The sequence below is a fragment of the Panicum hallii genome, chromosome 1, assembly GCF_002211085.1.
Source record: "Panicum hallii strain FIL2 chromosome 1, PHallii_v3.1, whole genome shotgun sequence".
Classification (NCBI taxonomy): Eukaryota; Viridiplantae; Streptophyta; class Magnoliopsida; order Poales; family Poaceae; genus Panicum; species Panicum hallii.
This window is the reverse complement of record NC_038042.1, coordinates 58,110,581-58,135,268: the sequence shown is the minus strand read 5'-3', so window position 1 is coordinate 58,135,268 and position 24,688 is coordinate 58,110,581. Positions and strand designations below refer to the sequence as shown.

The 24,688-nt window shown below is 50.2% G+C and overlaps 4 protein-coding genes and 1 non-coding gene across 5 annotated transcripts; 1 reads left to right on the top strand and 4 right to left on the bottom strand.

The window, feature by feature from the left end:
• Nucleotides 1–106: 106 nt before the first annotated feature.
• LOC112879188 lies at nucleotides 107–267 on the bottom strand. Its single transcript, XR_003226010.1, has one exon. It is a non-coding gene; the product is annotated as a U1 spliceosomal RNA (small nuclear RNA).
• Nucleotides 268–1,857: 1,590 nt separating this feature from the next.
• LOC112878762 (E3 ubiquitin-protein ligase RNF6-like) lies at nucleotides 1,858–3,981 on the bottom strand. The gene is made up of 3 exons (XM_025942973.1): nucleotides 3,385–3,981; nucleotides 3,127–3,251; nucleotides 1,858–2,883 (listed from the first exon to the last, which is right to left on the bottom strand). Exons 1-3 carry the CDS (start codon nucleotides 3,571–3,573, stop codon nucleotides 2,439–2,441), a joined length of 759 nt encoding a protein of 252 aa, XP_025798758.1. The 5' UTR covers nucleotides 3,574–3,981; the 3' UTR covers nucleotides 1,858–2,438.
• A 3,784-nt stretch (nucleotides 3,982–7,765) lies between these two features.
• On the bottom strand, nucleotides 7,766–9,615 carry LOC112878781 (alpha-1,6-mannosyl-glycoprotein 2-beta-N-acetylglucosaminyltransferase). The gene has a single exon (XM_025942997.1). The coding sequence runs from the start codon at nucleotides 9,433–9,435 to the stop codon at nucleotides 8,110–8,112; it is 1,326 nt and encodes a 441-aa protein (XP_025798782.1). The 5' UTR covers nucleotides 9,436–9,615; the 3' UTR covers nucleotides 7,766–8,109.
• Nucleotides 9,616–15,912: 6,297 nt separating this feature from the next.
• Nucleotides 15,913–18,432, top strand: LOC112890193 (transmembrane 9 superfamily member 11-like). The gene has a single exon (XM_025957076.1). The coding sequence runs from the start codon at nucleotides 16,097–16,099 to the stop codon at nucleotides 18,089–18,091; it is 1,995 nt and encodes a 664-aa protein (XP_025812861.1). The 5' UTR covers nucleotides 15,913–16,096; the 3' UTR covers nucleotides 18,092–18,432.
• Nucleotides 18,433–21,331: 2,899 nt separating this feature from the next.
• On the bottom strand, nucleotides 21,332–22,814 carry LOC112903558 (translation initiation factor IF-2). The gene has a single exon (XM_025972817.1). It carries the CDS (start codon nucleotides 22,656–22,658, stop codon nucleotides 22,041–22,043), a length of 618 nt encoding a protein of 205 aa, XP_025828602.1. The 5' UTR covers nucleotides 22,659–22,814; the 3' UTR covers nucleotides 21,332–22,040.
• Between the last annotated feature and the right edge of the window lie 1,874 nt (nucleotides 22,815–24,688).

Here is a 24,688-nt window from a genome sequence, read left to right as displayed (position 1 = left end):
TTACTCCTCATCTTTTGTGCGGTTGTGCCAAAGGTTGGGACCCAGGGAAATTAATACCTCGTTCGTTCCTCCATTTCAGGGACCAAATTTTAATTTGTTAGAATTGGCGGGGGCCGCGCGAACGCGTACCCCCTCTACCACAAATTATGACGTCCACTCTCCCACTTGGGGAGATGGTAGACCAGCGCACCCACCAAGTGCAATGTGGGCCACTGATCTAGGCCATGGGCCTTCTTGATCGCCCATCGACCCCGTCCAGGTAAGTATGGAACAACGGAGCACCAGGGACGCGTTATGTAGCAAGCGCGCCCGTCCGCGGCTGGCTGGCTTGCCGAGGTGGGACTAAACCCCGTGCTGCCGCGGCGCTTCCTGGACAACCCACCGGCAGCTGGATCGCGGCGCTGTACTGGCGGTGGCTCGAGGCAGAGAGAGAGCGCGCGGTGCAAAGATTTCCTGCAGCCATTGCTGCAGCAGAGACTGACCGTTGACCAGGCCAATGACCACTGACCACACCCTTGGCCTCATGCTGCTGGAATTTAGGGGGTTTGGGCCATTAACAAATTCAAAAATTTTAATAAATCTTAAAAATAATTTATATATGTAAGAGAAAATGGTTCAAATTTAATCCTACTTTGCTAGTGGAGGGATAGGATGACCATACGAAAGTTATCTTCATTCTTGCAATCTATGTGATAGGGAAGGGAAGATAAATACCATACGCGTACACACGCCATGTCTCGTCTTGCCTCGCCTTTCCGGGCGAAGGGTGCGGGTGCAAGGTTTAGATCCCGCTCACGACGGGAGGTCGGTTTGACTTTTATATATATATATATATATATATGTATATATATATGACTCATCGGCCTCCACCAGACGCATCAAAACCTGGGTTTTGCCTCTTCTCGTTGCTGCGCCGTCACCGTAGTCTTTCTCCATCCCGAGCGCCGGCGTGCACCAGCAAACGGAAGAGTAGGTCATCGGAACACTTCGCTTTTGGGATCCTGCACCGAGAGAGGACAAATAAGGTTTGTGGGAAGCGCTTTTGCGTGACCGCCCAAGATCTTCGTCACGGCGTGTCTTCGACCCAACTCCATCGCCTTGCGGGCCAGCCGTCTTCGTCATCTCCGGCAGCGGCGGTTCGTCGTCGTAAACCCTACAGCCAAAGCTCAGTATGTATTCTATGATCTAATCTGTTTTTTAGCATGTATCTTGACTTTCTGGCTATGTTGTTTATACCGTTAATTAAATTAATTTTATATATACTAGTTCTTATATTTATTATGATTTATTTTATATGGAAATTAATATTGTATATGTCTATATTCTCAACGGATGCCGCCGTGCCAGTACGTTGTGATCTTTCTGCCGTATAGATCTCTGCATCGCGTCTATTTTTCGTAGCCGTGTGTGCGCGTTTCCCCCTTTTTCGCTCGCAGGTCGCGACTCTGTTCCGTGCGGAGAAAGTCCACCGCGGTGCTCTCTGACAATGGACGCACCACGATACGAGTTGCTTCCTAGTGTTCTGGCATTTCTGGTGGTGTGTGGGATTGTCGTGGTACATTACTGGCCACGTAATGGAGCAGACACTGCGTCCGCCCCTTGCAAATGTCATCAGAAGGGGCAGGACAATTTAAGTCGATGAATTGGCCAGAAATTTTTTTTTATCTCAGGATAAAATGGCCAGATTCATAGTAGTACAACAACGATGTATAGGACAGGATAGCGTGCAAAGAAAGATCTCGGCTCTGAATTTTTTTTAGGCTGCAACGCAATGCGTCCTGCGCCCTGGATTAGTACGACTCTTTCGCCTGGGCAGGCAAGGGGAAGCTGCGTTACACATGCACAAGACACAGGCTCTTTGGGTGAAGGCGATGGATTGATCCGCGACTGGATAGGCAACCCAGACGTTCTGAACACGGGGTACTAGCGTCTGGCTGGTTAGTGCCTCTCGTAAGGATTTACAAAAAAAAAATATACTACACAGTTTTTTTTTTGAGATGAATGCTGCACAGATTTGGGATAGCCAGCGTCGTGAGCAGCAATGCAAAACTAAAGAAGAAAGAACTAACCGAGCAAACTAATCAGCACATCGCTCCAATAGTAGGCAAGTAGCACAGGTAAAATGAAACTGACGTGACGCCCCGTGCGATCGCAATTCAGCGCTCCGTCTCGCCGTGCACCATCATCTGACCCTGATCTCTGACGCCTCTCTCTCTCTCTCCCCCCTCCATTCTGCCGTGTCCTCGACACGAGGCATCCCGCGCGCGCACGGCCACCCGCAGCCTGCCTGCCACTGCCATCCGGCCGTGTCCATGGCCTGGGCGCGCTACGCACGGCGGCGCGCGGGCGCGTGCACCCTCCGCTTTCTTGCCTCCGCCGGCTGCGGCCAAGCCATCCCGCGGCTAGGTGCGCTCGCGCGCGGCAGGTCGGCAGTTCGGTCAGTTGGGGGGAGGACAGGAGGCGAGGTGGACCAGGGCGCGGCAGACGGGGCAGCGCGAGGCGGCCTGGACCCAGGGCACGCCGCAGGACCAGTGGAAGCGGTGTGCGCAGGGCAGGTGCACCAGTACGTCCCCCGCCCGGAGCTCTTCCAGGCACACCGCGCACTCCGACGCCTCCGCCTCCGCCGGCGCCGGCGGCCTGCGCCGCCCCAGCAGGCTCCAGCTGAACCGGCGCCGCCGGGCCGCGCCTCCGACGTTCGTCGGCTTCGAGAACACCTCCCGCTGCAGCACCCACAGCGCCGCTGGCGCCGTGCCAGCCTCGGGTGTCGCAGGCGCCGCCGTAGTAGCCGAGTGGTGGAGATTGTTGCTGCTGCTGCCGCTCGTGCTCGTTGCCTGTGGGTGTGGCTTCGCCGTCGGGGTTAGCACGGTGCCCGTGCTCTGATGCCTACAGCAAAGGGAAATACCACTCGAGATTGGATGTTATCTTTTGAATTTCCTGAACCAAACAGCCTCTATATAGCCTGGGAAATCCTCATTGCTACAAACTGCAACCAGGGTAAATCAAGCAGAAGGGGCCTATGGATTCTGAACCTCAGCTAGAACTAGAAGTGGAAATGCTGTGGCTCTGAAGAACCGTACAGCGAGCTACATCTATGAAGCACGGACAAGAGCTGCAGCAGTAACACACCTCTTGACCATAGATTCTCTCTTCCCTCTGAGCTTCTGGTCCAGCCTCTCCCTCGCCTCCCGGGCGTTGGTGTCCAGCGTCCACGCGCGCGCCATCATCTCCTTGCACACGCTGCTGCTCCTCTCCTGCAAACCAAACTCAGAGCAAGCTAATCAGAACAAACAGCTACTGTATACCACATGCATGACAGGATTAAAAAATATTTTAGAATCGTCATGAAACCAGAGATAATTAATATAATTGAATGGAATGAGAGACCTTGGAAGCCGCCGCCGCCGCCGAGCCAAGGTGGGCGTGGTCATGGCCGCCGGCGTACAGGCAGAAGGACGGCCGCCGCGTCCCGCACGGCGCGTCCGCCACGCCGGACGACGACGACCCGCCCTGCCGGAGCCGCCGCCGCCGCCGCGCGCACTCCACGCCGGGGAGCATCCCGGCCATGATGACCATCCGCCGTCGAAGAGGCGCCACAAACGAGACAGCTGCGACGCGAGCGATGACAACAACACGCCACCTGCAACCTCCCTCCCCCCAAGCTATGAATGCTAGCTAGCTACCTAGCCTTGTGATTTGTCGCATGCACTGCTCGACCCCGAGACACAGGGGAGGCGCTAGGAGCGATTGGTGTATGTGGAAGCCCTCCATCCGGAGCAGGAAGAGGAAGAGGACGAGGACGAGGACGAACCCGGCCATCTCCGACGACCAATCATGAGCCTCATCTCCTTTGGGCGGGGGGCAGCAGCTTTCTATCTATAGGGAGGAGGAACTAGGAAGGAGGAGGAGGAGAGCTCATGCTGATGGCGTGCCAAATGCCAGTGGCCCAACTACCTACCTCTACCTCTACCCAAAGTAGGGGCAACGGGATGTATGTATGTATATATGTGAATGTGATCCATGGCTGCCTGTGGAGCCTGACAAGGAATTCCTAGCAGCACTTATTTGGACACTTCTGAACACAACAGTTTATCGGGCGACAGATAGTTTTTTTTTTCTTGCAAGGAGGCCCAGCACAAATTTGGATGGCTACCGTACTCCGCACAAAGGTAAATGTGACAAATAGAATACCCCAGCACAAATTTAGCCAGCCTATTTTAGACGTGCTTGAAGACGCGCTCCTTTCTGTTGGATACATGCTTCCAATATAGTGAGCCTAACAGGCAGTGATTTTTTTTTTTGTGGAAGACTTAATTTTATTTTTGGCGTGCAGATTTTACTATGAAGAATTAGGAGGGAACTATCTGAATCTTAATTCATAGTAGCCGAATTAGATCGAAGCTAGTGAGCATAGCACACAGGATAATCACAGTATGTATCAATCGACATCCACATCATCGTTTCAAATCAAAGGGGTCAATGATCAATGCACTCCACCACCACAACCACACCTCCTCCCTCCTCCTAGTCACCACAATTACGTCTCGCCAAATGATGTACGCGCGCGCGCCTGAAACGAAGACCGAAGCGACCGGTTGCTGCCAGGAGAGGAGAGCTTTCCCGTTGGGTGGCCATGGCGAACAGGGACGGGTGCCGCCCACCACTCACGCTCGGTTCGGAGTGTGTGCATGCGGGCAGCCATTTCCCAGCATTATTTGTGGCTCCCACGCACCAGCAGATAAAAGCCTAGCTTAGCTACAGTGGCTGCTGTTGCCGCCTTGTCAGCGGCCGCGGCGAGCGTGTTGACAACGCATCGCACACCAGCAGCTCTTCGAAGATCCACAAGGAAAAAAAATCTAAACACTCCAACCCTATCATCATGCATCCATCCATGGACTCGAAAGTTTTTCGTTGGAGCCCGTCTCTGCTCGGTTGCTTAACCCAATCACACGTAGTATCGCTTAGGCGTGCTTGCTTATCAGGTAATCAACCCACACGGGCGCAAACCCACGGCACGCTCGCATCCGAGAGCGCGATCGCGACGTGGCGGAAGGGAGAACACGGCGCCTCACCGCATTGCTCCTTTCAGCCCTCGCCGACGCGACGCGCGATGGTGATCTGATCTGCCGCTGCTCTATCTGAATGAGACTGCAATAGAACAATGCAGCGTAGATTGCATTGACGTTTGATCGTTTCACATACGAGCAGGAAAGTGTGGCTAGATGCCAATTGCTACTGGCCAGACCGCTAGAGTACAGGGTACTCAACTCAAGAGACCAAACAAAAGCTAATTGCAATGGAGGGGCCATGGGTCTTTGGGCTGAGAGAGAGGGTCTTCTACAGGCAACGGTTTAATAATGGATCAACTGTCCTGGGCCTGAATAAAGATGCCGTTAATCTTGCGTGTTCCAGATTACCTAACTGCCTTTGTTTTGGCCGGACGCTTTGAGTCCATCATGTCTGTTTCTGCACGAGGTGCCAAAGTGACTGAGCACAAAGCCAGACCAGAGAGTCGTGTGGGAGAATCTTGGGGAGGATGTGGATCCCACTACCTCGGATGTAAAGGCAAACGCGCCTTATTCGTAGTTGCGTGGGTAGGATTGGAGCATTTCCACAGCTGGATTCACTTCTAACAAAATTCCACCTACCTTCTAATCATCTTTTTTCTGAACCAAATTATCTTTTGGTTCAGCAATTCCTCCCAGTGGAGACCCCACAAGAATATGAGAATTCGCATCAAGCCAGATTCCAACTAGATTTCCAACCCATCTGAGACAGAGATGTTGCCATAAGAGTTGTTCGTTTAAGCGAGCCAGTGAAGTTGGCCAAAAGACATGCAGGCTGTCAGGATCAGTCCAGCAGACTGTCACCGCGTGGTAAGTGATTTATCTAGGCTGTAACATGAGGTTGAATTATCCGGGCAATCAGCAGCACTGCTCACCTTGACTTGGATGCAGGAACACTGCCAGTCAAGGGCCGTAGATCATCGCCATGTGATTGTTCTGCTGCTGATAGTGCAAGTTGCACGGTTTCTTTGTGCTTGGTGGGGTCGGAGACAAATTGTTCAAGGACCACAGAATTAACACAACTGATTTTTGTGAAGAAAACAAAGCATGTGAAGAATGGAAATAAGACCAAAAACTCCCAGTCTCCTAGTATCTGACAAAGAACATGTATGGGATGTGTCCTGTTGTGTGAATCTGTATTTTGCCTTGGTGTCCCCCTTTATATTCAGTAATCAGTACTATGCAACTCAGGCAATGAAATAGCAACTAGACACAAGATAGCAAAATAGTCCAATGCTTTACAGATATGTTCTCTTGATTTCTTCAGAACTTTTAAATCTTCATGGCACCGAACAGAACCCAAAGCAAAACAGTGGAAACAGTTAAAATAGGCACGGTAGTAGTAAAGCACTAGCCTAGTAAAGCTGAAGAACTTGCATTGAATCCACCTCTTTTTAACATAAGCTGGACCATGGCATTCATTCCTGCAAATCTGAAAAGGTCTAGGACCAAATTATAAGATAAATTTGATATAAGAATAACTGTGAATGATGCAAGGAGAGGTATGTTTCTTAAATTTAATCTCCACGCAATCAAATATATAGAAAGATGTATATCTTCAGAATAAACAAAATGGCCTGAATGTCATTTATGTATGAACAATCAACTTTAAAGCCCAAACAATATACATCAAATTTTTATCACATTAAGCAAGCTGTTGAGAGAGCTACCCAAGAAAGATCTGAGACCAGCCAGTCCAAGCTGTACCAAGCCCATCTTATTTCAAACCTAAACCGAGTTATCTTCATGAAAACCTGTATCCACCCTATCCAAACAACATTTGGCTGGGCTGGTTTGACCAAATTGAATATACAAGAGCACTCATGAAAGCCTAGGAAATATGGGTTTTATGGCCCATCCCAACATTTGTTCATGCAACTGCAACATGGAAAAGGGTAGAAGGTTAGAAATGTGTAATATATTCTCTCTAGCACAGATAACACCATTATGAGTTTTCCCATGGTCTCAAAACATTACTTTGATAACTTATTTAATTAACTATTTGTAGTTTCAAACTATTATCAAAGTAGTTTTCGAGACAAACATATTACTATCACTGTATGGTGGGTCTCAACATTGATGAAGATATGCCAGTTAAGCTACAACTAAGCCTGCACAAATCCTGAAAACAACACTTACTTTTGACCGGAAAGAGTCAATCTGATTATTTCCTGAACAAATGAACTGTTTTGGACAACAAATTCGTCATAGTTTCATTGTGGGTTCACGTTTTATGAACTTCTGATGACATGTTCCGTGAACTCTATCTATGAACCTATAGTAAATAACAAAAGAAGATATATAATGCCCAAGTAATAAATTTTTAACTGTGCAAATGAATACCCCTAACTATATATGGATCAGTGGATGCTAACAGTTAACAAGCATTCTCAGGTACAGTGTAACAAACTACAACAAAAAACACCCTACTAAAATCACAAGTTAACAAGTACTGGCTAAATGCTTAGGTATCCAAGATAAGAGTAGAGAATTTGTATGACATACAAGAATCAAATTCAGGGAGTGGATGATGCGCACTGGCCAATCAGCTTTGATGTTAGGTATCCACACATGAACTGTAGCAAGTTGAAGAATACATAAAGGAGCATATGACCAAATAAAATCCTATGGAAATAGAATTCAGGGAGTGGTAACAGAAGTACAAATTCAGGGAGATTAATATGACTAGAAATAACAAGTCATTGATCAGCGTTCTCTAATTATAATTGAACATTAAAGATGTATACAGATTAATACATCAAGGCAAACATGATATGCCACTGCCAGTTTCTTAGCAACAATTGCTGCAAACAAGCTTAAAAAATAAGCCATATCCATATCATCGAGTAAATCATACAGTTTAGAAAAGGTTAACCCAAGTCTAGCAGCGATGTCTATCAGCCAAAAAACTAACTACTCTACAAAATTGTGATAAAGGACCAAAGCTATTTATAGCACAAACCACGTATGAATCAAAGGGCGCATGCCAAACAATGCTACAACAGTGGCATCGGTTATGCCCAAAATCGTGTGCCTATACCCCCCATCATGCAGGTGATTGGTCTTTAACATGGTACATGTATGCAAAACTCAAGCATAGCTCGCGATCACGCCGATCACCCCAACCACCCCATCCTTTGAAACCAGCCTGATACCCCTCTTGCCTCTGGATGATGCGCACTGGCCAATCAGCTTTGATGTTAGGGACCTTGTCAATCTCCTCTAATTCCACAGCTCCTGAACCATTATCCACACAGACATTGCTCGAACCTTGGCCTTGGTGCAGGCCGCATTTTCCGAAATGTGCTGCACTTCTCCTAGGTCCCCTGAGACTGTAAACAGGAGCTCCAAACGACGGGTACACAGTTGCCCACATGGTTATATCCCAATTATACTCATCAAATGCACAAAACTGCTTAGCCTTGGCATGAATCTTCCTCCACACTGTTCTATTGAAGGCATAGCCAATGTTACCCATCTTCTCAGCAACCAAGCTCTCCCAACCTTCGCCTTTCGCCTTGACATCTGATGGCGCCAAATTGATAGCATAGCATCCGGGGCACTTCTTCGGTTTCAAATCCACAAGCAGCTGCGCATTGCGGTACGCGTTAGGGAAGATGTAGTGGTCCTCCTCTATGAAGAGAATGTGCCCATCGAAGTCCATGGTCTCCTGCAGCCCATCCCACACGGTGTTCATCATCCACCACCAGTGGTGCTTGAGAGAGACGATTCTCGGAGACCGGTGGTTGCCGTACTGGTCCGGGTCGCCCTTGCACCGCTTCTCCTTGGCGTTGTCCTTGCTCTGGCAGTCCCCGGGGCTGACGCCGGGGAAGGTATCCGGGAAGAGGTGCGGCGAGTAGGGCGCGAAGATCTGCTTCACCTGGCAGAAATCGATGCCCTGCACGATCTTGTCCATCTCCGGGAAGTAGCCGTCGTGGCTGACGATGAGCAGCGCCTCCCCGATGCCCTCGACGCGGGAGAGGCTGTCGACGACGAGGCGAAGGTAGCGGGGGCGGTTGTGCACGTAGAGCACGATCTTGAGGTGGCCGTCGGGGAGGGCCGGGAACCTGGCGGTGTTGCGGGGCGGCAGCGCGTTGCGCGCGGAGAGCGAGAGGGAGAGCGGGCTCTGGCGCGGCAGCCGCGGGGTGAAGTCCGGGTCGAGCAGGATCTTGCGCGGCGCGGCGCTGCTGTGGTTGGCCTTGGCGGGGGAGGAGCCGGCCCGGCGCGCGGACGCGGTGAAGCCACCGCGGCTGCTCGATCGGAGGAGCTCGGTGACGACGAAGACGGCGAGGACGACGAGGAGGAGGAGCGGCGCGGTGCGGGAGCGGAGGCGGGTGCGGTGTTGGTGGGACGAGGCAGCGGCGGCGGGCATGGCGGCGCCTCCGAGATCCCAACCGGCGGCCGCGGGGGGATAGCCGGATCTCGCGCCGGCCGGGGAGGAGTTTGTTGGTGCTGGGTACTGGAGCCTACTAAGGTAGCCAGAGGAGACCGCGTCCGCGTCGCGATTAGGCGGAGCTGAAGAGAGAAGCAAGAGACTTTTCTTGGTGTGGTGTCTGCTTTGCTTGATTGCAGTGGAGCACTTTGCTTGCTGTTCTGTCTTAACGGATTTCCATATTGGTGTTTCCCCCTCTTTATTATGCTTTCTATACTGCAAAATTAGCACTCCAAATTCAGAATTTGAGTCTTTTTTAGAAAAAAAACAGACGTTTGAACTTACTGCGTGTAGTAATTAAATGCTGTATTTGTGTGGGAGTACCAGCTGCTTCCAAAATGGAGCAGATGATGATTTGGTCGAACTTCCTTGCTCGTGCTAGGCGAGTCGAGCTGCATGCACCAATACCTTCCTCCTCCTGCTGACAAACACCTGGTGTATTTTTTAGTTGTTCCAAATTAACAGTTCCTATAAGAAACTAATCTTCGATATAAAGCTACTCGCACTCGAAACATGTTTCTGCATACCGAAAACATTTTTTCGTACCCAAAACATAGAAGATAATTTTTTATTTCCAGATAGTTAATTCAGTGTAATAATAAAGGAGTAGTCAAAGTTTTGTGGATACCATACCAATTACAAGTGTGCAAAACGTCATGTCGAAGTAATTAGATGAACATCAAATAATAAATAATCAATCGAATGCAGTATTGTTCCGTCCGTTGTGTTAGTGTTACCCCGAACGGAATCTAAAGTATTGCCCACCCCATGGGCCGGGCTGCCACTCGCCACCGCCCACCCGGACCGGCACCCGGCTGACATCGCCGGCGCAACCACGCCCCCTGCCGTCACCTGGAGCCCCAAATTAAGCCAACGACGTGGGCTCGGCTGTGCCGCCGTGGACACCAAGACGATCGACGACTCCGAGAAGAGGCAAGCTTGGCCTCCGGCGTCCCTCATTGTAACCACCGGGCATGCTGCTGGCGTCTGAACTTCGTCGGCCCAACCTTCCGCTCTCACAGGAGCAGCACCAGGAGGCGTCCGCTCGTTGCAGGCTAGCTAGCTTGCTTGCCCAACGACGCCGGCCCGGCTGCGCCCGCCGTCGTGGACGCCAGGAAGGCTAGACGCGCACCCATCGGAGGGTGCTTCTCGGACAACTCTCGAGGTGGAGGCGGCAGCGGTGCTACGTGCCGGTGCGCGTCGCCCACGAGCTCCACCAGGGCGACCACCGGTACCTCGACGAGGTGGCGCCGGAGGGTAAGGGGAAGGATCGCAACCTACGGTAAGGGACTCATTTGCAAAAACTCAGGATCCAATATTTACAAATTTTTTTACTAAAATCCTGACAAATAGGATTAATCTGGTAGCTAATAGACTGATATCTAGCAATCAAACCGCCTTCATCAAAAGTAGGTATATCTTGGAGAGTGTGGTCACAGCTCATGAATTGATTCATAGTATTTTTCAGTCTGGGTGGTTTAAAGCTAGATTATGAAAAAGCTTATGATAGGGTAAACTGGGATTTTTTAATGGAGGTCCTGAAAAGAAGATGCTTTGGTGAGAAGTGGGTGATGTGGATTGGTAAAATTCTGCACAATGGCTCCGTGGGAGTCCATGTGAACAATTCTGAAAAAGGTTACATTGAAACTGGGAAAGGGTTGAGGCAAGGTGATCCTTGGTCCCCAATCCACTTTAATATCGTGGTTGATGTGCTAACTAGGATGCTTCAAGTGGCTAGAAACCAAAATCTGATCAAAGATCTCGGAGAGAACATAGTTGAACAGGGGTGATTAGCCTACAATATGCCGATGATACTATTGTTTTATTAGATAAGGACCATTTTTATGCTGAGAACATGAAATGGATTTTTACTTGCTTTGAGTTGATGTCAAGGATGAAAATCAATTACAACAAAAGTAAAATGATCCCATGAACCTTGATGAACTAGAAGCTAACTCCCTGGCTAATATTTTTGGGTGTCCTGTTGGAGCTTTCCCCATAAAATACATGTGGATACCTTTGCATCATAAAAAACTCAGAAGAGAGGACCTTCAACCTTTAGTTGATAAAATAATTAAAAGAATTGTAGGATGGAGGGGTAAGTTGATATCCTATGAAGGGAGGCTAGTCTTGATTGAGACTTGTCCTGCAAGCATCCTTGTGTATTTGATGTCTTTTTTTAAATTTTCAAATTGGGCCTTGGATTTGTTAGACTCTCATTTAGCAAATTGTATGTGAAATGATTTTGAAGGACATGGAAAGATTCATCAAGCCAACTGGGGGTTGGTGAGTATGAAGAAAGAACATGGTGGTCGAGGGGTGCCTAATCTTAGGGACCTCAACTTGGTCCTGTTGGGATCATGGGTCAAGAGGTATATAAAGGGGGATCCGAAGCTATGGCATTCCATCATTAGTCAAAAGTATATAAGACAAGCCCCCAACATTTTTTGCTTACCCATCTCGCACTCTTCCTAATTCTGGAAAGGTATAATCTGGGCAGCTAAAGCTGTGAAATTTCACTATAGATGGAAGATAGGTGATGGGGCTAAGATTAGGTTTTGGGAGGATACATGGTTTGGTAACTCCCCTTTGGTTGTCCAATTCTGGGATATTTACTGTATATGTGATCAGATAGATAAGACCGTTGCTGAGGTGTGGGATGGTCAGGAGGTGAAGTTAACTTTTAGAAGATCTTTTAGTCCCTAGATGATGAGAGATGGTTTGAGTTATTTGAAGTGGTTACCAGCATAGTGTATAACACAGAGGAGGATTGTTTAATCTGGGCTTATGAGAGTAAGGGGGAGTATTCCTCCAAGTCGCTATATGCAATAATTAACTTCAGAGGGGTTCAACCTATGTTTGTTCCTGCTGTTTGGAAGGTTATTGTTCCTCCTCGTATTCAAGTTTTTCTTTGGCTGCCGGCTAATAACAAAATCATGACAACTGATAACCTCTTGAAGAGAGGGATAAGCCACCTAAATGTCAATTCTGCAATGAACATGAATCTGTGCAGCATCTTTTTTTTTTATTGTGTGGTGGCTAAATACATGTGGAACCTAGTTTACAATTTCTCTGGATTGGAAACCTTCCGGCTTCCTGGGGTCGGTACGTCGAATGGTGGATTGTGCCATAAGGTGGGAGTCGAAATCGAGTACCTCAAAGGGCTCTGGACCCTTCCAGGACAGGAAACAGCCTTACGGCATATAGTTAAACCCGGATGATTACCCGAAAATGACTCGGAGTAATCATCAGGTTGCGAGTGGATAACGAGAACTGGAGCCTCCCGACAAGCGGTGGCTCCCCCGTCCTCGAATCCTCCTCGGCCCGAAATTGTAATTGATGGGTACTCTTTGTTTGAGTCAAAGTCGTAGTCCAGAACAGGGAGCTCCCGACACGTGGTGGCTCCCTCATTTCGAATCTTGAAGAGGAGATCCAAGTCCTCCTCTGAGTCGGGGAGGGACTTGGATCGCAAAGCCTCCTCAGATCGGTTTGAATCCGATCCGAGTTCTGGTGTGGTACGAGTTGCAGTCCGTTGAAAATGGACGTGTTTTCGATCTGTCTGGGCTGGGCAGATCGAGGAACAGCAACTCGTCGAGATCGTCGATGAAGGAGCCGAGGTTGTAGCGTCGAGTTGCTGCAGAGGCTTCCGGCTTCCTGGAATCGACTAGGTGGCTGATGAAGCCACCCAAAGCGTTGGCGACGTAGATTCAGGAGCCGAAGATGAAGGTTGTGCCCTCGTCGAGCACGTTGCTGGTGAAGCTGAGATGCCATCGAGTTCTCCAGTGGGTGTTCGATGAACACCCCTATGTTGCGCGCCAGCTGTCGGTATTTTACCACCACGCTCACTGAGAGATACCCCCGAGGTGGTGAGTTTGTAGGTAGGGTGTTGCCGAGATCAGGAACTCGAAGGTGCAAGAAACACAAGGTTTAGACAGGTTCGGGCCGCCTTTAAGCGTAATACCCACATCCTGTGTGGTTTGGTTTGTATTGCCTTTAATGGTGATCGTATGATCTCCTAGGTGATCCCCTTTGGAGGGGATCCTGTCCGCCCTTATATAGTCTGAGGGACCGGTTTACATGGAACTTCTATTCGGTACATGTCTTAGAGTTCTACCCGAGTGGTTTTCTGATAGTTCCCTGCTACTGTATCCGGTTAGTTTTACTATTGTAGGAGCAGTTCTATTAGCCTACGAGTAGTTATAGCAGATGTAGGGTGTGAGCCATGTCCATTCTAGAAAAAGTATGCCACGTGATAGGTGGCTTGATGAGAAAAAAAATTGAGATGATCAATAGTATTTCTGTAGGAATTCTATAGAGTGTGTGGCTCATATGAAATAAATTTGTGTTCCGACATCTTCAGTGGCAGGACATCAACATGGTGGTGAGGAGAATCTGGGTCAGCATAATAACCTGGATGCCAATCTACAAGCAGGACCTATCATGAAAAGTCGGCCAATGGTGCAGCTTCTTGCAGGGTCAGCTAAAGTCCCCCTTGGCAATTGCTTGCCGGCAAGGAAGGTATTATTGAAGAAGCTGGATAATGACTGGAAGACTTCCTGAAAACATGTCGCTGAAAGTTTCGGCTGCTGTGTATCGTACTTGACTATAATACTCTGTTCGGCGCCTCCACATTAGTTTGCCTGCTGGGTGATCTAGTGTTGTTTTTTTGAGACCAGGGATTTCATTTATTGGACAAAGAGCATTGTAACGCTGCACGCATGACGGGACCTGGTGCTACTCGCTCATCACACACTAGCTACCTTGCTCGTGCTAGGCGAGTCGAGTTGCATGCACCAATACCTTCCTCCTCCTGGCAAACAACTAATGTATTTTTGTAGTTGTTCCAAATTAACAATTCCTATACGAAACTAATCTTCGATATAAAGCTACTCGCACTCGAAACATGTCTCTGCGTACCGAAAACATTTTTTCGTGCTCAAATAGAAGATAATTTTTAATTTCGAGATAGTTAATTTAGATAATAATAAAGGAGTGGTCAAAGTTCTGTGGATACCATGCCAATTGCAAGTGTGCAAAATCATCATGTCGAAGTAATTAGATGAGCATCAAATAATAAATAATCAATCGAATGCCGCATTGTTCTGTCCATGGTGTTAATGTTACCCCGGACGGAATCTGAACTACTGTCCACCCCATGGGCCGGGCTGCCACTCGCCGTCGCCCACCCGGACCGGCACCCGGCTGACATCCCCGGCGCAACCACACTCCCTGCTGTTGCTGTAGCAAAATACAGTTTAATTAAATTTATTAAATTCATCTCGCGAATTAGCACCACCTATGAAAAAATTATAAATAAATTCTATTTAATACTTCTAAATAGATTTTTTTATACGATAGAGCTAAACTTTAGTTTTATAAAAAAACAGAGCCTTAGCGGCAGCAGGGTGCCTCGACGAGGAGACGTCTCCGTAGAATGCGCTCAGCATCACTGTTGATGCGATCGCAAGGTACGCTGACGGAGACGGAGGAACCGACATGACACCTAGAAAATGAGGAACGGGGCTGTAGCCGCCAAACAGCCAGGCAACCAGTGCTCTGATGGGCTCCAATTGGCAGACACACTCACCAAGTCATCAGTGACGGAGAGAGGCCGAAAAAGCCAAAGGGGGTGGGTTTGGTTAAGAAACGGAATTCAACAGCCTGCCGTAAGATAACCGAGTTACCGAGGTCCAATCAACGAGCACGCTCATGGATTTAGTCATGGGCAGCCTGTTGAGTGTTGACCCTGCACCAAACTTGATCTCCATCCGGCCGTCACGACAGTGACACCCCAGATCTGAAAACCCGGAGAGTATTGCATTTACTTTCTCATCTGTCCTTTTTTGCATCGGCACATGCCTTTGCGTTGTCATCTGAACAGGTCTCTCGTTAAGAAGCCAAGCTCCCGGGGACATTCGATTTAGTAGATCTCATGCACAAATCCTAATAATTCTGCAGACTCCTAAATGACTTGTACAAATGGCAAATTCTAACAATGTTGTAAACTAAAATTTTAAAACGAAGTTCATCCAAAGTTCCAAAATTAAATTAGAAAAATTTCACGCAAGAGGATGCAGTTACGCCGTCGAAGACAGTTTAAGATCCCATTTCTTTTAGTTTCTGACCAATTTTGAAAGCTTGATTTTAGAAAATTTAAAAATCCGATGACTTCCAGAATTAAAAATCAAGAATCCAGCTGATTAGATTTTTCAAAATCAAACCTTTAAAATCAGCTATAAGCTGAAATAAACGGATATAAACTCGAGCAAAAGCCCTAGCAGCGGAGGAGCAACGCGGGGATTTCCTGACGGAAGCTTCCACACGCGACACGCCCAAAATCCTCCCCGTTAGCTCCCGGCAACGGATCGCATCACGCACGTCACGCCGTATAAACCACCCCACCGCCCTCGACCCCTTCTTCCCCCGTGTCATTTCGTCCCCACCCCGCCCTCAGATCTGCTCCGCCGCCACCGACACCCCCTCCCCCCTTCCTCCGGCGAGCTCCTCGCCGGAGCAGGGCCGCCGCCGCCACACCCAACCCTAACGCGGCCCCGATCCGCCGAGAGCTTGAAGCCCCCCCGATCCAGATCCAAGGCCAGCGATGGCCCGCCTCGGCGCGCTCCTCCTCCTCGTCGCGGCCGCCTCGGCGGCCACGCTTCTGCTCTCCGCGCTGCCGGGCGCCCGCGGCTTCTACCTCCCGGGGAGCTACCCGCACAAGTACAACCCCGGCGAGCCCCTCAACGTCAAGGTGAACTCCCTCACCTCCATCGACACCGAGATGCCCTTCAGCTACTACAGCCTCCCCTTCTGCGTCCCGCCCGAGGGCGTCAAGGACAGCGCCGAGAACCTCGGCGAGCTCCTCATGGGCGACCGCATCGAGAACTCGCCCTACCGCTTCAAGATGTACACCAACGAGTCCGACGTCTTCCTCTGCCGCTCCGCGCCGCTCGGCCCCGACGCCTTCACGCTGCTCAAGAAGCGCATCGACGAGATGTACCAGGTCAACCTCATCCTCGACAACCTCCCCGCCATCCGCTACACCAAGAAGGACGACTACTTCCTGCGCTGGACCGGCTACCCCGTCGGGATCCGCGTCGGCGTCGACTACTACGTCTTCAACCACCTCCAGTTCACCGTCCTCGTCCACAAGTACGAGGACGCCAATGTCGCGCGCGTCATGGGCGCCGCCGACGCCACCGACGTCATCCCAACCGGGGGCAAGGGCGGAGGCGCAGCCAGCTCTGGCTGGATGGTGGTTGGCTTCGAGGTCGTGCCGTGCAGCATCAAGCAGAACCCGGAGGATGTCAAGTCGCACAAGATGTACGACCGCTACCCCAGCAAGATCAAGTGCGACCCGACCACCGTCTCGATGAGCATCAAGGAGAACGAGCCCATTGTCTACACTTATGAGGTCTCCTTCGTGGAGAGCGATATCAAGTGGCCGTCGAGGTGGGATGCCTACCTGAAGATGGAGGGGGCCAAGGTGCACTGGTTCTCCATTCTCAACTCCCTGATGGTGATTGCCTTCCTTGCTGGTATTGTGTTTGTCATACTGTTAAGGACCGTGAGGCGTGATCTTACCAAGTACGAGGAGCTTGATAGTGAGGCGCAGGCGCAGATGAATGAGGAGCTGTCTGGGTGGAAGCTTGTGGTCAGTGATGTCTTCCGTGCGCCAAGCAACCCGATGCTGCTCTGTGTCATGGTTGGTGACGGCGTGCAGATACTTGGGATGGCGGTCGTGACCATTCTGTTTGCTGCACTTGGTTTCATGTCCCCAGCCTCCCGTGGTACTCTGATCACAGGCATGCTGTTCTTCTATCTGGTCCTTGGAATCCTGGCTGGATATGTTGGTGTTCGAGTATGGAAGACCATCAAGTGCGGGGATCACTCTGGGTGGGTGGGTGTTTCGTGGCGGGTGGCCTGCTTCTTCCCCGGCATTGCATTCCTGATCCTGACCACACTCAACTTCCTGTTGTGGGGAAGCCAAAGCACCGGTGCCATCCCCTTCTCATTGTTTGTTGTGCTGCTTCTGCTCTGGTTCTGCATCTCAGTGCCTCTCACACTGGTTGGTGGATTCCTTGGTGCCAAGGCACCACACATTGAGTACCCTGTCCGCACGAACCAGATCCCTCGTGAAATCCCTCCTCAGAGGTACCCATCCTGGTTGTTGGTTCTTGGCGCTGGCACACTGCCCTTTGGCACCCTATTCATTGAACTATTCTTCATCATGTCGAGCATATGGATGGGGCGTGTGTACTATGTTTTTGGATTCCTCTTCGTCGTCTTGCTGCTCCTGGTTATTGTCTGCGCTGAGGTTTCACTGGTTCTGACTTACATGCACCTGTGCGTTGAGGATTGGAAGTGGTGGTGGAAATCTTTCTTCTCATCTGGATCGGTGGCGATCTACATTTTCCTGTACTCGATCAACTATCTCGTTTTTGACCTCAAGAGCCTGAGTGGACCAGTGTCTGCGACCCTCTACATTGGTTACTCACTCTTCATGGTGATTGCTATTATGCTGGCAACTGGCACAGTTGGGTTTATCTCTTCATTCTGCTTCGTCCACTATCTTTTCTCATCGGTGAAAGCAGATTAGGTTTCTTCCTACTGAGGAGTGGGTCGCTCAATTGAGAGGTGAGCATAATGGACATTGAAATGTTTGTAGTCACAAAAATCTTAGTTCATGGCATCTTTTGGTATACAGAGCCCAAATAACTATTGTAAGGGCTACTAAGGTTCATCAATCGATTTTATGAAGAGGTGTTAGCAGCATGCACGATGTAATAGAATGAATTGCTTTATTCACATCTTGTGTTATTTTAGTTGCTTAGTCTGCCATTATTATATCAAAATGTACGCTTGGTATCATATCTGCTTCAACTTATGTTTAGTGATGTTTTTCCTGAAATATTACATCCAATTATCTCCTCATGCTAATAGATCCTTGCAGTTCCACATTGCTACTGCTAATTATGATGATACGATACTGTTCCCCCCCCCCCCCCCTCCTCCCACTTCTTTTCAATATTGTCTAAGTTTATTTAATCTGTCTATTTTGTCGTCATGAATATGTATGTGCTATGTGATGTATAAGTTTGATTTTGGGCATCTGACAGCATGCAATCTGTAGATGGTCTTTTCCCACAGTTGTTGATTGCTAGACAACCTCGATGTAGCTTATCGATTTATGTACGTGCTAGTTGGGGCCCAATAGACCGTGAGACCCCGAGCCAGCTCGGCTCGGCTCAGCTCGGTCTGGATCGTTTAGAAAACGAGCCAGCTCAGCTCAGATCGTTAACAAAACGATCAAAATTGCTGGCTTGGCTCAGGCTTGTTAATAGCTCGAGCTAGCTCATTAGGCTCACGAGCCAGATGTAAATTTAGAATTACCACCTCAGTGAATTTAGAAGCTAAGAGTAGAGGCTAAAGTTTTAGCTCGGCTATAAGCACTGTAGTAGCAGCATGCATATCTTAAAAAAACTAAGGCTGCACTCATATCCCTTTAACCTCAGTTCCATTGCAACTTCTAGAATGAACTTCATGTCCATCTGGCCATCTCTCATCGAAAAAACACATGCACATGCTAAGTTTTAGTCACAAGCAAATATTGAATTGATTTTTGACTGTATTAATCTAACCATGTGTTGAGTTGTGCACCAAGGGAAGATAAAATGAATATTTAGTTCCTTTCTACCGCGCTTTCTAACTTGATTGGCTCGTGAGCAGGTAACGAGGTGGCTCGAGCCAGCTCGTTAGCGAAACGAGCAAAACCAGCAGCTCGGCTCGTTAAAAAATTCACCGAGCCGAGCCGAATTGTGCCGAGCTATCGCGGAACCGAGCTAGCTCGCGAATTTTGTGCTTCTGGTCCAGCCCTAGCTGTCACCGAAGTAGGCTTTATCTATTTTTGCCGTTCATTTCTACGGTCATTACTTGTGAAATATCATTCATTTCCTAGTGAACCAGTCAGTAAATTGTTTAGTACCCCCAGCTTTGAATCAAGCTGGAGAACCTTCAGAGTCTTCACGATGTCTGCTACTGTATCTTGCTCTAACCTTGTAGCATATTGCTAATGGTCACCAAGTTGCCGTCCCATCGTTTAGTTTGTTTGTATTGTTACATGGGTAGATTAGTCGTGGCCCAGTGCTCTCGATGCTGCATTATTTTGCTAATGTAACACAGGGAATAGATGCTTTTCAAAAAACACACACACAGGGAATAGATGCATCTGATGGTTCCCATGAAGCCCCATGCAGCCATGCTACAATCCAAAACGCAGGGGTGTGGTCTCCCTGATACAGCAACTTGTCAGTAAAGATTAGAACAATAAGGGTCCTGGAGTCCATAAACAGATTGGTAGTGGCTGTCAATGGTGTTTCCCCTTGGTCCTGAATTTCTCATTAAATTGTGAAATCTGCTTTTAACTTTTTTCTTTTAATATAAAGATACGCAGCTCTTTTGCGCGTTCGAGAAAAAAAAACTTTGAGGCAGGAGATTGCCTGTTCTATTTTAGGGTTGCTATCTTGCTTTCTGAATCTCGTGTGCAACACGCGCTGGCACTCAGGTCAACTTTTGACCTTACCAAGATCACTAGATGCTCTCACGGGTTCGTGGGTTGTCGTGCTCCGTGCTTTACATCATAGCCGATGCATTTTTTTTAACTATAAACGAGGTCTTTTTGCTTCCCAATTGCGATGGCAATGGCTAGTTGCAGAAATGCCTTCTTGATGTGATTATTCCTTTTTCATTGGTCTTCAAGAAGAACTCTCCTTTGCGCAATCTGGTTGAGTTTTTCGTGAGCAAATGTGCAAAACGAAGGTTGAGCACCATAGTTCTGGTGTCAATGGTGATTCTTTAGCAGTTCACGTGGTCTGACAAAGCTCTGTGGAAGTAAACTATTTGTTCACTGTCATCTAGTATGATGTATCAGGCTTTGGCAAATGGCAGTGCTGAAAAGATTGTACCGTGGCTTACAGTTTACTCCCTCCAATTAGCGCTGAAATTAGTTCGCGTGGCATTTGCAAATGACAGGCCTGATAATTCTCGAGTGCTATACCAAACGAACTACTTGCTTCGACGAGGACGCCTCTTGCTCAGCACCAGCTCAGCGAACCCATCCGCACCCGGCCGGCCTAACAAGAGGTCGGCAGCCAAACAAGATACTAGCTTTTGTCCTCGTAGAAGCAGAGCCGCCACAGGCAGTGGCATCCACCGATTCGGTTGAACCTGCAGGACGAGCGAGCGATCGACACGTAAAACCGCCGTGTGACGACGGTCGCTCGTGTGCTGAGGCCGGTGGTTAACTCCCTGCTGCCGCCGGAGCATGGAGAGGCCGCCGGGTGGAGGAAAAAGAGGCTTTGTTCACGTCCTGTGACGCTGCTTCTTCAGGCTTCCTGCAGCGTCCAGCAGATGGACGGTGTCAAAACCGTGAGCGCTGAATTCGGATTGTAGACCAAGGAGAAACGGCGAGCAATGCAGAGAGCTTACCATTCAACATTTCAACTATCCCAAACAAGAACGGTTCAAACCGGGACGCGACCACGTTTGGTCGCGAAATTGAAAATGGGCTGGTCAATGAGAAAGTTTGCCATTCCAGTAATGCTCCTGGCGTTCAACATCAGAAAGTACCCAACTGGTATGCCTAAGAATGTTGCGTGCACTGGTTGAAGTCTTTGGTAGAGCGATTACCGCAGCACAAAGCACGCCAAACAAGAGTCAAATCCACGCAAAGTTTACTTAATTCAAACAGTTTTCCAAACGCAAGATGCCTCTCCCCCCTCCCAGCTAAACTGACAGATAACATAGTCAATGAAAGCATGAACATACGAAGCAAGAAGCCTTGAGATCCATATCCAAATTTAACACATATATATCACAGCTAAACTGATAGATACATACTCCACGAGATATATATCTTACATTCGACCTTCACCTGACCACTAATATCACATAACCGATAATAACTTAGTTCATGACTCAACGAACACACCCTCTACCTCAAAACACCAAACGCACACCAAACCTTCAATTATTGCGACGATAACCTATAACCTTAATCACACTCAGGTCGTCCAGTAACACTAGCAGATCACCTAAACCAAGCAGCTATTTCACACGCTAATTTACTCCCAACTGAACTCCTGAACCAAACACCATCTAGAACAAAGTAACCATCCACCAGCCTGACCTTGATCCACCAACCAGCCTAGTTATTATTCTACCTAAAGACATCAGCTTTCCACAGAAGCAAACCGAGCTGCAAGCAACTTGTGAACCTAACCACCACCAAATCCAACCACCGGTTGCTCGTTCCCCAACCCTTCCTCTGAAAAAATACCGGAAGAGGTTGGTCGGAGCGGCTACCGGGAATCTGATCTGATCCGGAGATGCTTTCCATCGGATCCAATCGCCCATCAGGCGCTAACCATCCATAGATCCATCCTGGGTCGGGAACCACCGGAGACGAGGGAGACGAGGAGAGACTAAGCAGAAAGGCGACGACTTCAGAGGAGCGGACGCTAGTCCGGCTGGGGCAGGCGGGGGCCGTGTCAGGCGACCTCGCCGATGCGGAGGAGGCAGCGGAGGCCGCGGGTGGCCTCGGACTCCGCGCGCCGGAGGAAGAAAGCCGGCATGGGAAGCGAGCTCGGCTCGGGCGCCGCGGCAGCAAAAGCCGGGCCCGCGTAGCCAGCCGCGTCGGCCATGATCTTCTTCGTCGGCACGACGGCGGGCGCCTGCGGCCCGATCCGGCCAGTGGAGCAGAGGGCGCGCTGGTCAACAGCCGCAGCGGCATTCGCCAGGGGCGCTGCTAAGACTGGCGCCGGCGCTGGGGCGGGAGCAGGCGGCTCCTCGCCGCGCTTGAGGATCCGGACCTCCTCCATGACAAGCCGCTGCTTGGGCTTCTCCTTCGTCGGGGACGGCTGCTTCCGAGCAGCCGGCCTCGCCGGTGGCGAGCGGCGGCCCGCTGCCGCCGCCTTAACGGGCGGTGACGCCACCACCGCCGCCTTAGGCGCCGGAGAGGCTACCGCTGCAGCCCTAGGGGGCGGCGAGGACGCGCCCGCCGGCTTGGGGCTGCGGCGCCGGCGGGGCTTCGTCGGGGACGGCGTGAACGCGTCCAGATGCATCCGGTTGTTCAGCGCGTCATGGGATCTGAGCACCGCCGTCGCCATGGCCGCCGGATCAGAATCACTGAGCAAGATTTGAGAAGGGGGAGACTTCGGAACCAAGGGAAGGAAGGAAGAGGACGCGAAGGCGGTGAGGTCACCGCCGCGGGGCTAACCCTAACAAGAGAGACGGGGGAGGAGAGAGAGCAATGCGAGGCGGAACGGGTCGCGATGAGGCGGCTTATATGGACCGGGGACGAAGAGATGCGTGCGTGGCCAGAATTCCGTTTCGAAATTAAATAAAACGATTTTATTTTATTTTTGGTTTCCTTTGGGGCTCGGTCGGCCGGGTGATTGGGGGTAGATCTTTTATTATGTGTGGCCGCGAGCGCGGGGCGCCGTCGGATGCAGGCACGGACGGCCGCGGATGCCATGACGCGTGCGCGGTGGGCCTGGGTCTGGCACCGCCCGCCTTTGTTGAGAGGGGCCCGCCCTCGCGGTTTGGCTCGGCCGTGTGCCGTGTGCCGTGTGCGACGCATCGGTGTCGACATGGGCGGCTCGGTTATTGGTGCGGTTAGGACGGTGCCCTTGGTGTTTCTCAGAATTACAAGGACGTGCCACTTGCGGAATGGCGGTTCGGTACGGTCAACCGTCTGTCTAGTTTGACCAGGTGTGATCATGTCAGAATTACTGTGATTGTGTTAGGAAACCAATCGAAATCAAATCACAGAAAAATATCAGCCTGACTGATACAATACAAAGAGACCGGGTGGGGTTGCAAGGTGCGAAATGAGACACTCAGGACATGCTTGTTCTAATGTTCTTTGGCTACTTTCCTCAACTGAAAGCTACTCGTGGCAGTACTGTGATTCGTTGGGCACATTGCGCCAAAGTTTCCCTTGACTCGGGCATAAAGAGGAGACGGGAGCAACAAAGGAGAGAGAGAAAAAAAAAGCGAGACAGAAAATACGGGCAGTTGCCGTGGGAGCCGCGTAAGTGGAGGAGATGGTGGGCCAAGCGACAGCTGTGGTGGGCGTTCCAGCGGCCGGCAAGGCGGTTTCCCAGCAAGCACGCAGGGCCCAGCCGGCGCGTCCTCATTTACTAATCCCACCCACCATAATTAAAACCCCTCCAATAATCCCCTGCTCCTTCATAATTGATGCAAGGTGTGGTTGGCGTAAAATTTTTTTAAAAAAAATCGCCTTTTCCCAGTGGCCTATAACAACAATGTTTCGCATCATTTGGCAGCATCTTCCTTTTTTCCAAATAAAAGAATGTGCAATTTCCGATTCGTAATCTCACTATCTTCTATGGACCTCTCGATCACCGCATAGATTAACACCTCTTTAGCCTTTGTCATTATGCGCTGGTGGGCCCTGCAGGCGGTGCCGAGGTGAGAGAAGACAGGGCACCCCGCACCCAATACCTTTCTCACCTTCGGCGACCAAACTTTGCGCTGCCGTGGGCCCGCCGCTGCCCCTCAGGCCCACATGTCATGGGGGCGCTGGCGCAAAGGTGCGCGAGGAGGGGTAGCGGTTTCATCATGATTAAAGCGGCTCAAGGACAGGCCGGGGACACGTCAGTCTGTGGGGGACAGACAGGGAGACGAAAGGTGATGCCGACATGGGAGCGTCTGCTCGGCTCGCTCACGTGCACCGCATGCACCTCCGCCACTTGCCTTCGCTTTCCCTGTTTCCCCGGCGTCGGAGCCGTCAACTGGACAGAAACGCGCGCGGCACGGGCACAACTTGGCCCAGCGCGTACACCAGCCGTGGCCCGGGGGTCGGCACGGCGAGTCGCCGGCGACCACACGCCGCCGCAGCTGGGTCTCGGCTGTGATCGTGCCGCGGCAGCCAGGCTGCGCTTGCGTGGACGCCACGGCGGAACCAGCCGCTCCAGCGACACAGCGAGTCCGTGGCATCGGCAGCGACTTCTTATTACGGGGACAAAATGAAGGCTTGACGATTGTCTAAAACTGAATGAAACCTTCGGCAATTTTCTGCAGATGCAGAAATCATGGCAAGAAAGGGAAAAGGCAAGAGGGCTGCCAATCAATCAGTTAGGTGGAATGGCAACACCAGGATAAAGAGGAATCT

Coding starts and splice junctions, on each gene's coding strand:
- LOC112878781 (XM_025942997.1), bottom strand. CDS start 9,435: ATGCCCGCCGCCGCTGCCTCGTCCCACCAACACCGCACCCGCCTCCGC.
- LOC112903558 (XM_025972817.1), bottom strand. CDS start 22,658: ATGGCGACGGCGGTGCTCAGATCCCATGACGCGCTGAACAACCGGATG.
- LOC112890193 (XM_025957076.1), top strand. CDS start 16,097: ATGGCCCGCCTCGGCGCGCTCCTCCTCCTCGTCGCGGCCGCCTCGGCG.
- LOC112878762 (XM_025942973.1), bottom strand. CDS start 3,573: ATGGTCATCATGGCCGGGATGCTCCCCGGCGTGGAGTGCGCGCGGCGG. Junction 3,252..3,384: donor CGGCGGCGGCGGCTTCCAAG/GTCTCTCATTCC, acceptor TTTGGTTTGCAG/GAGAGGAGCAGCAGCGTGTG. Junction 2,884..3,126: donor AGAGAATCTATGGTCAAGAG/GTGTGTTACTGC, acceptor CCTTTGCTGTAG/GCATCAGAGCACGGGCACCG.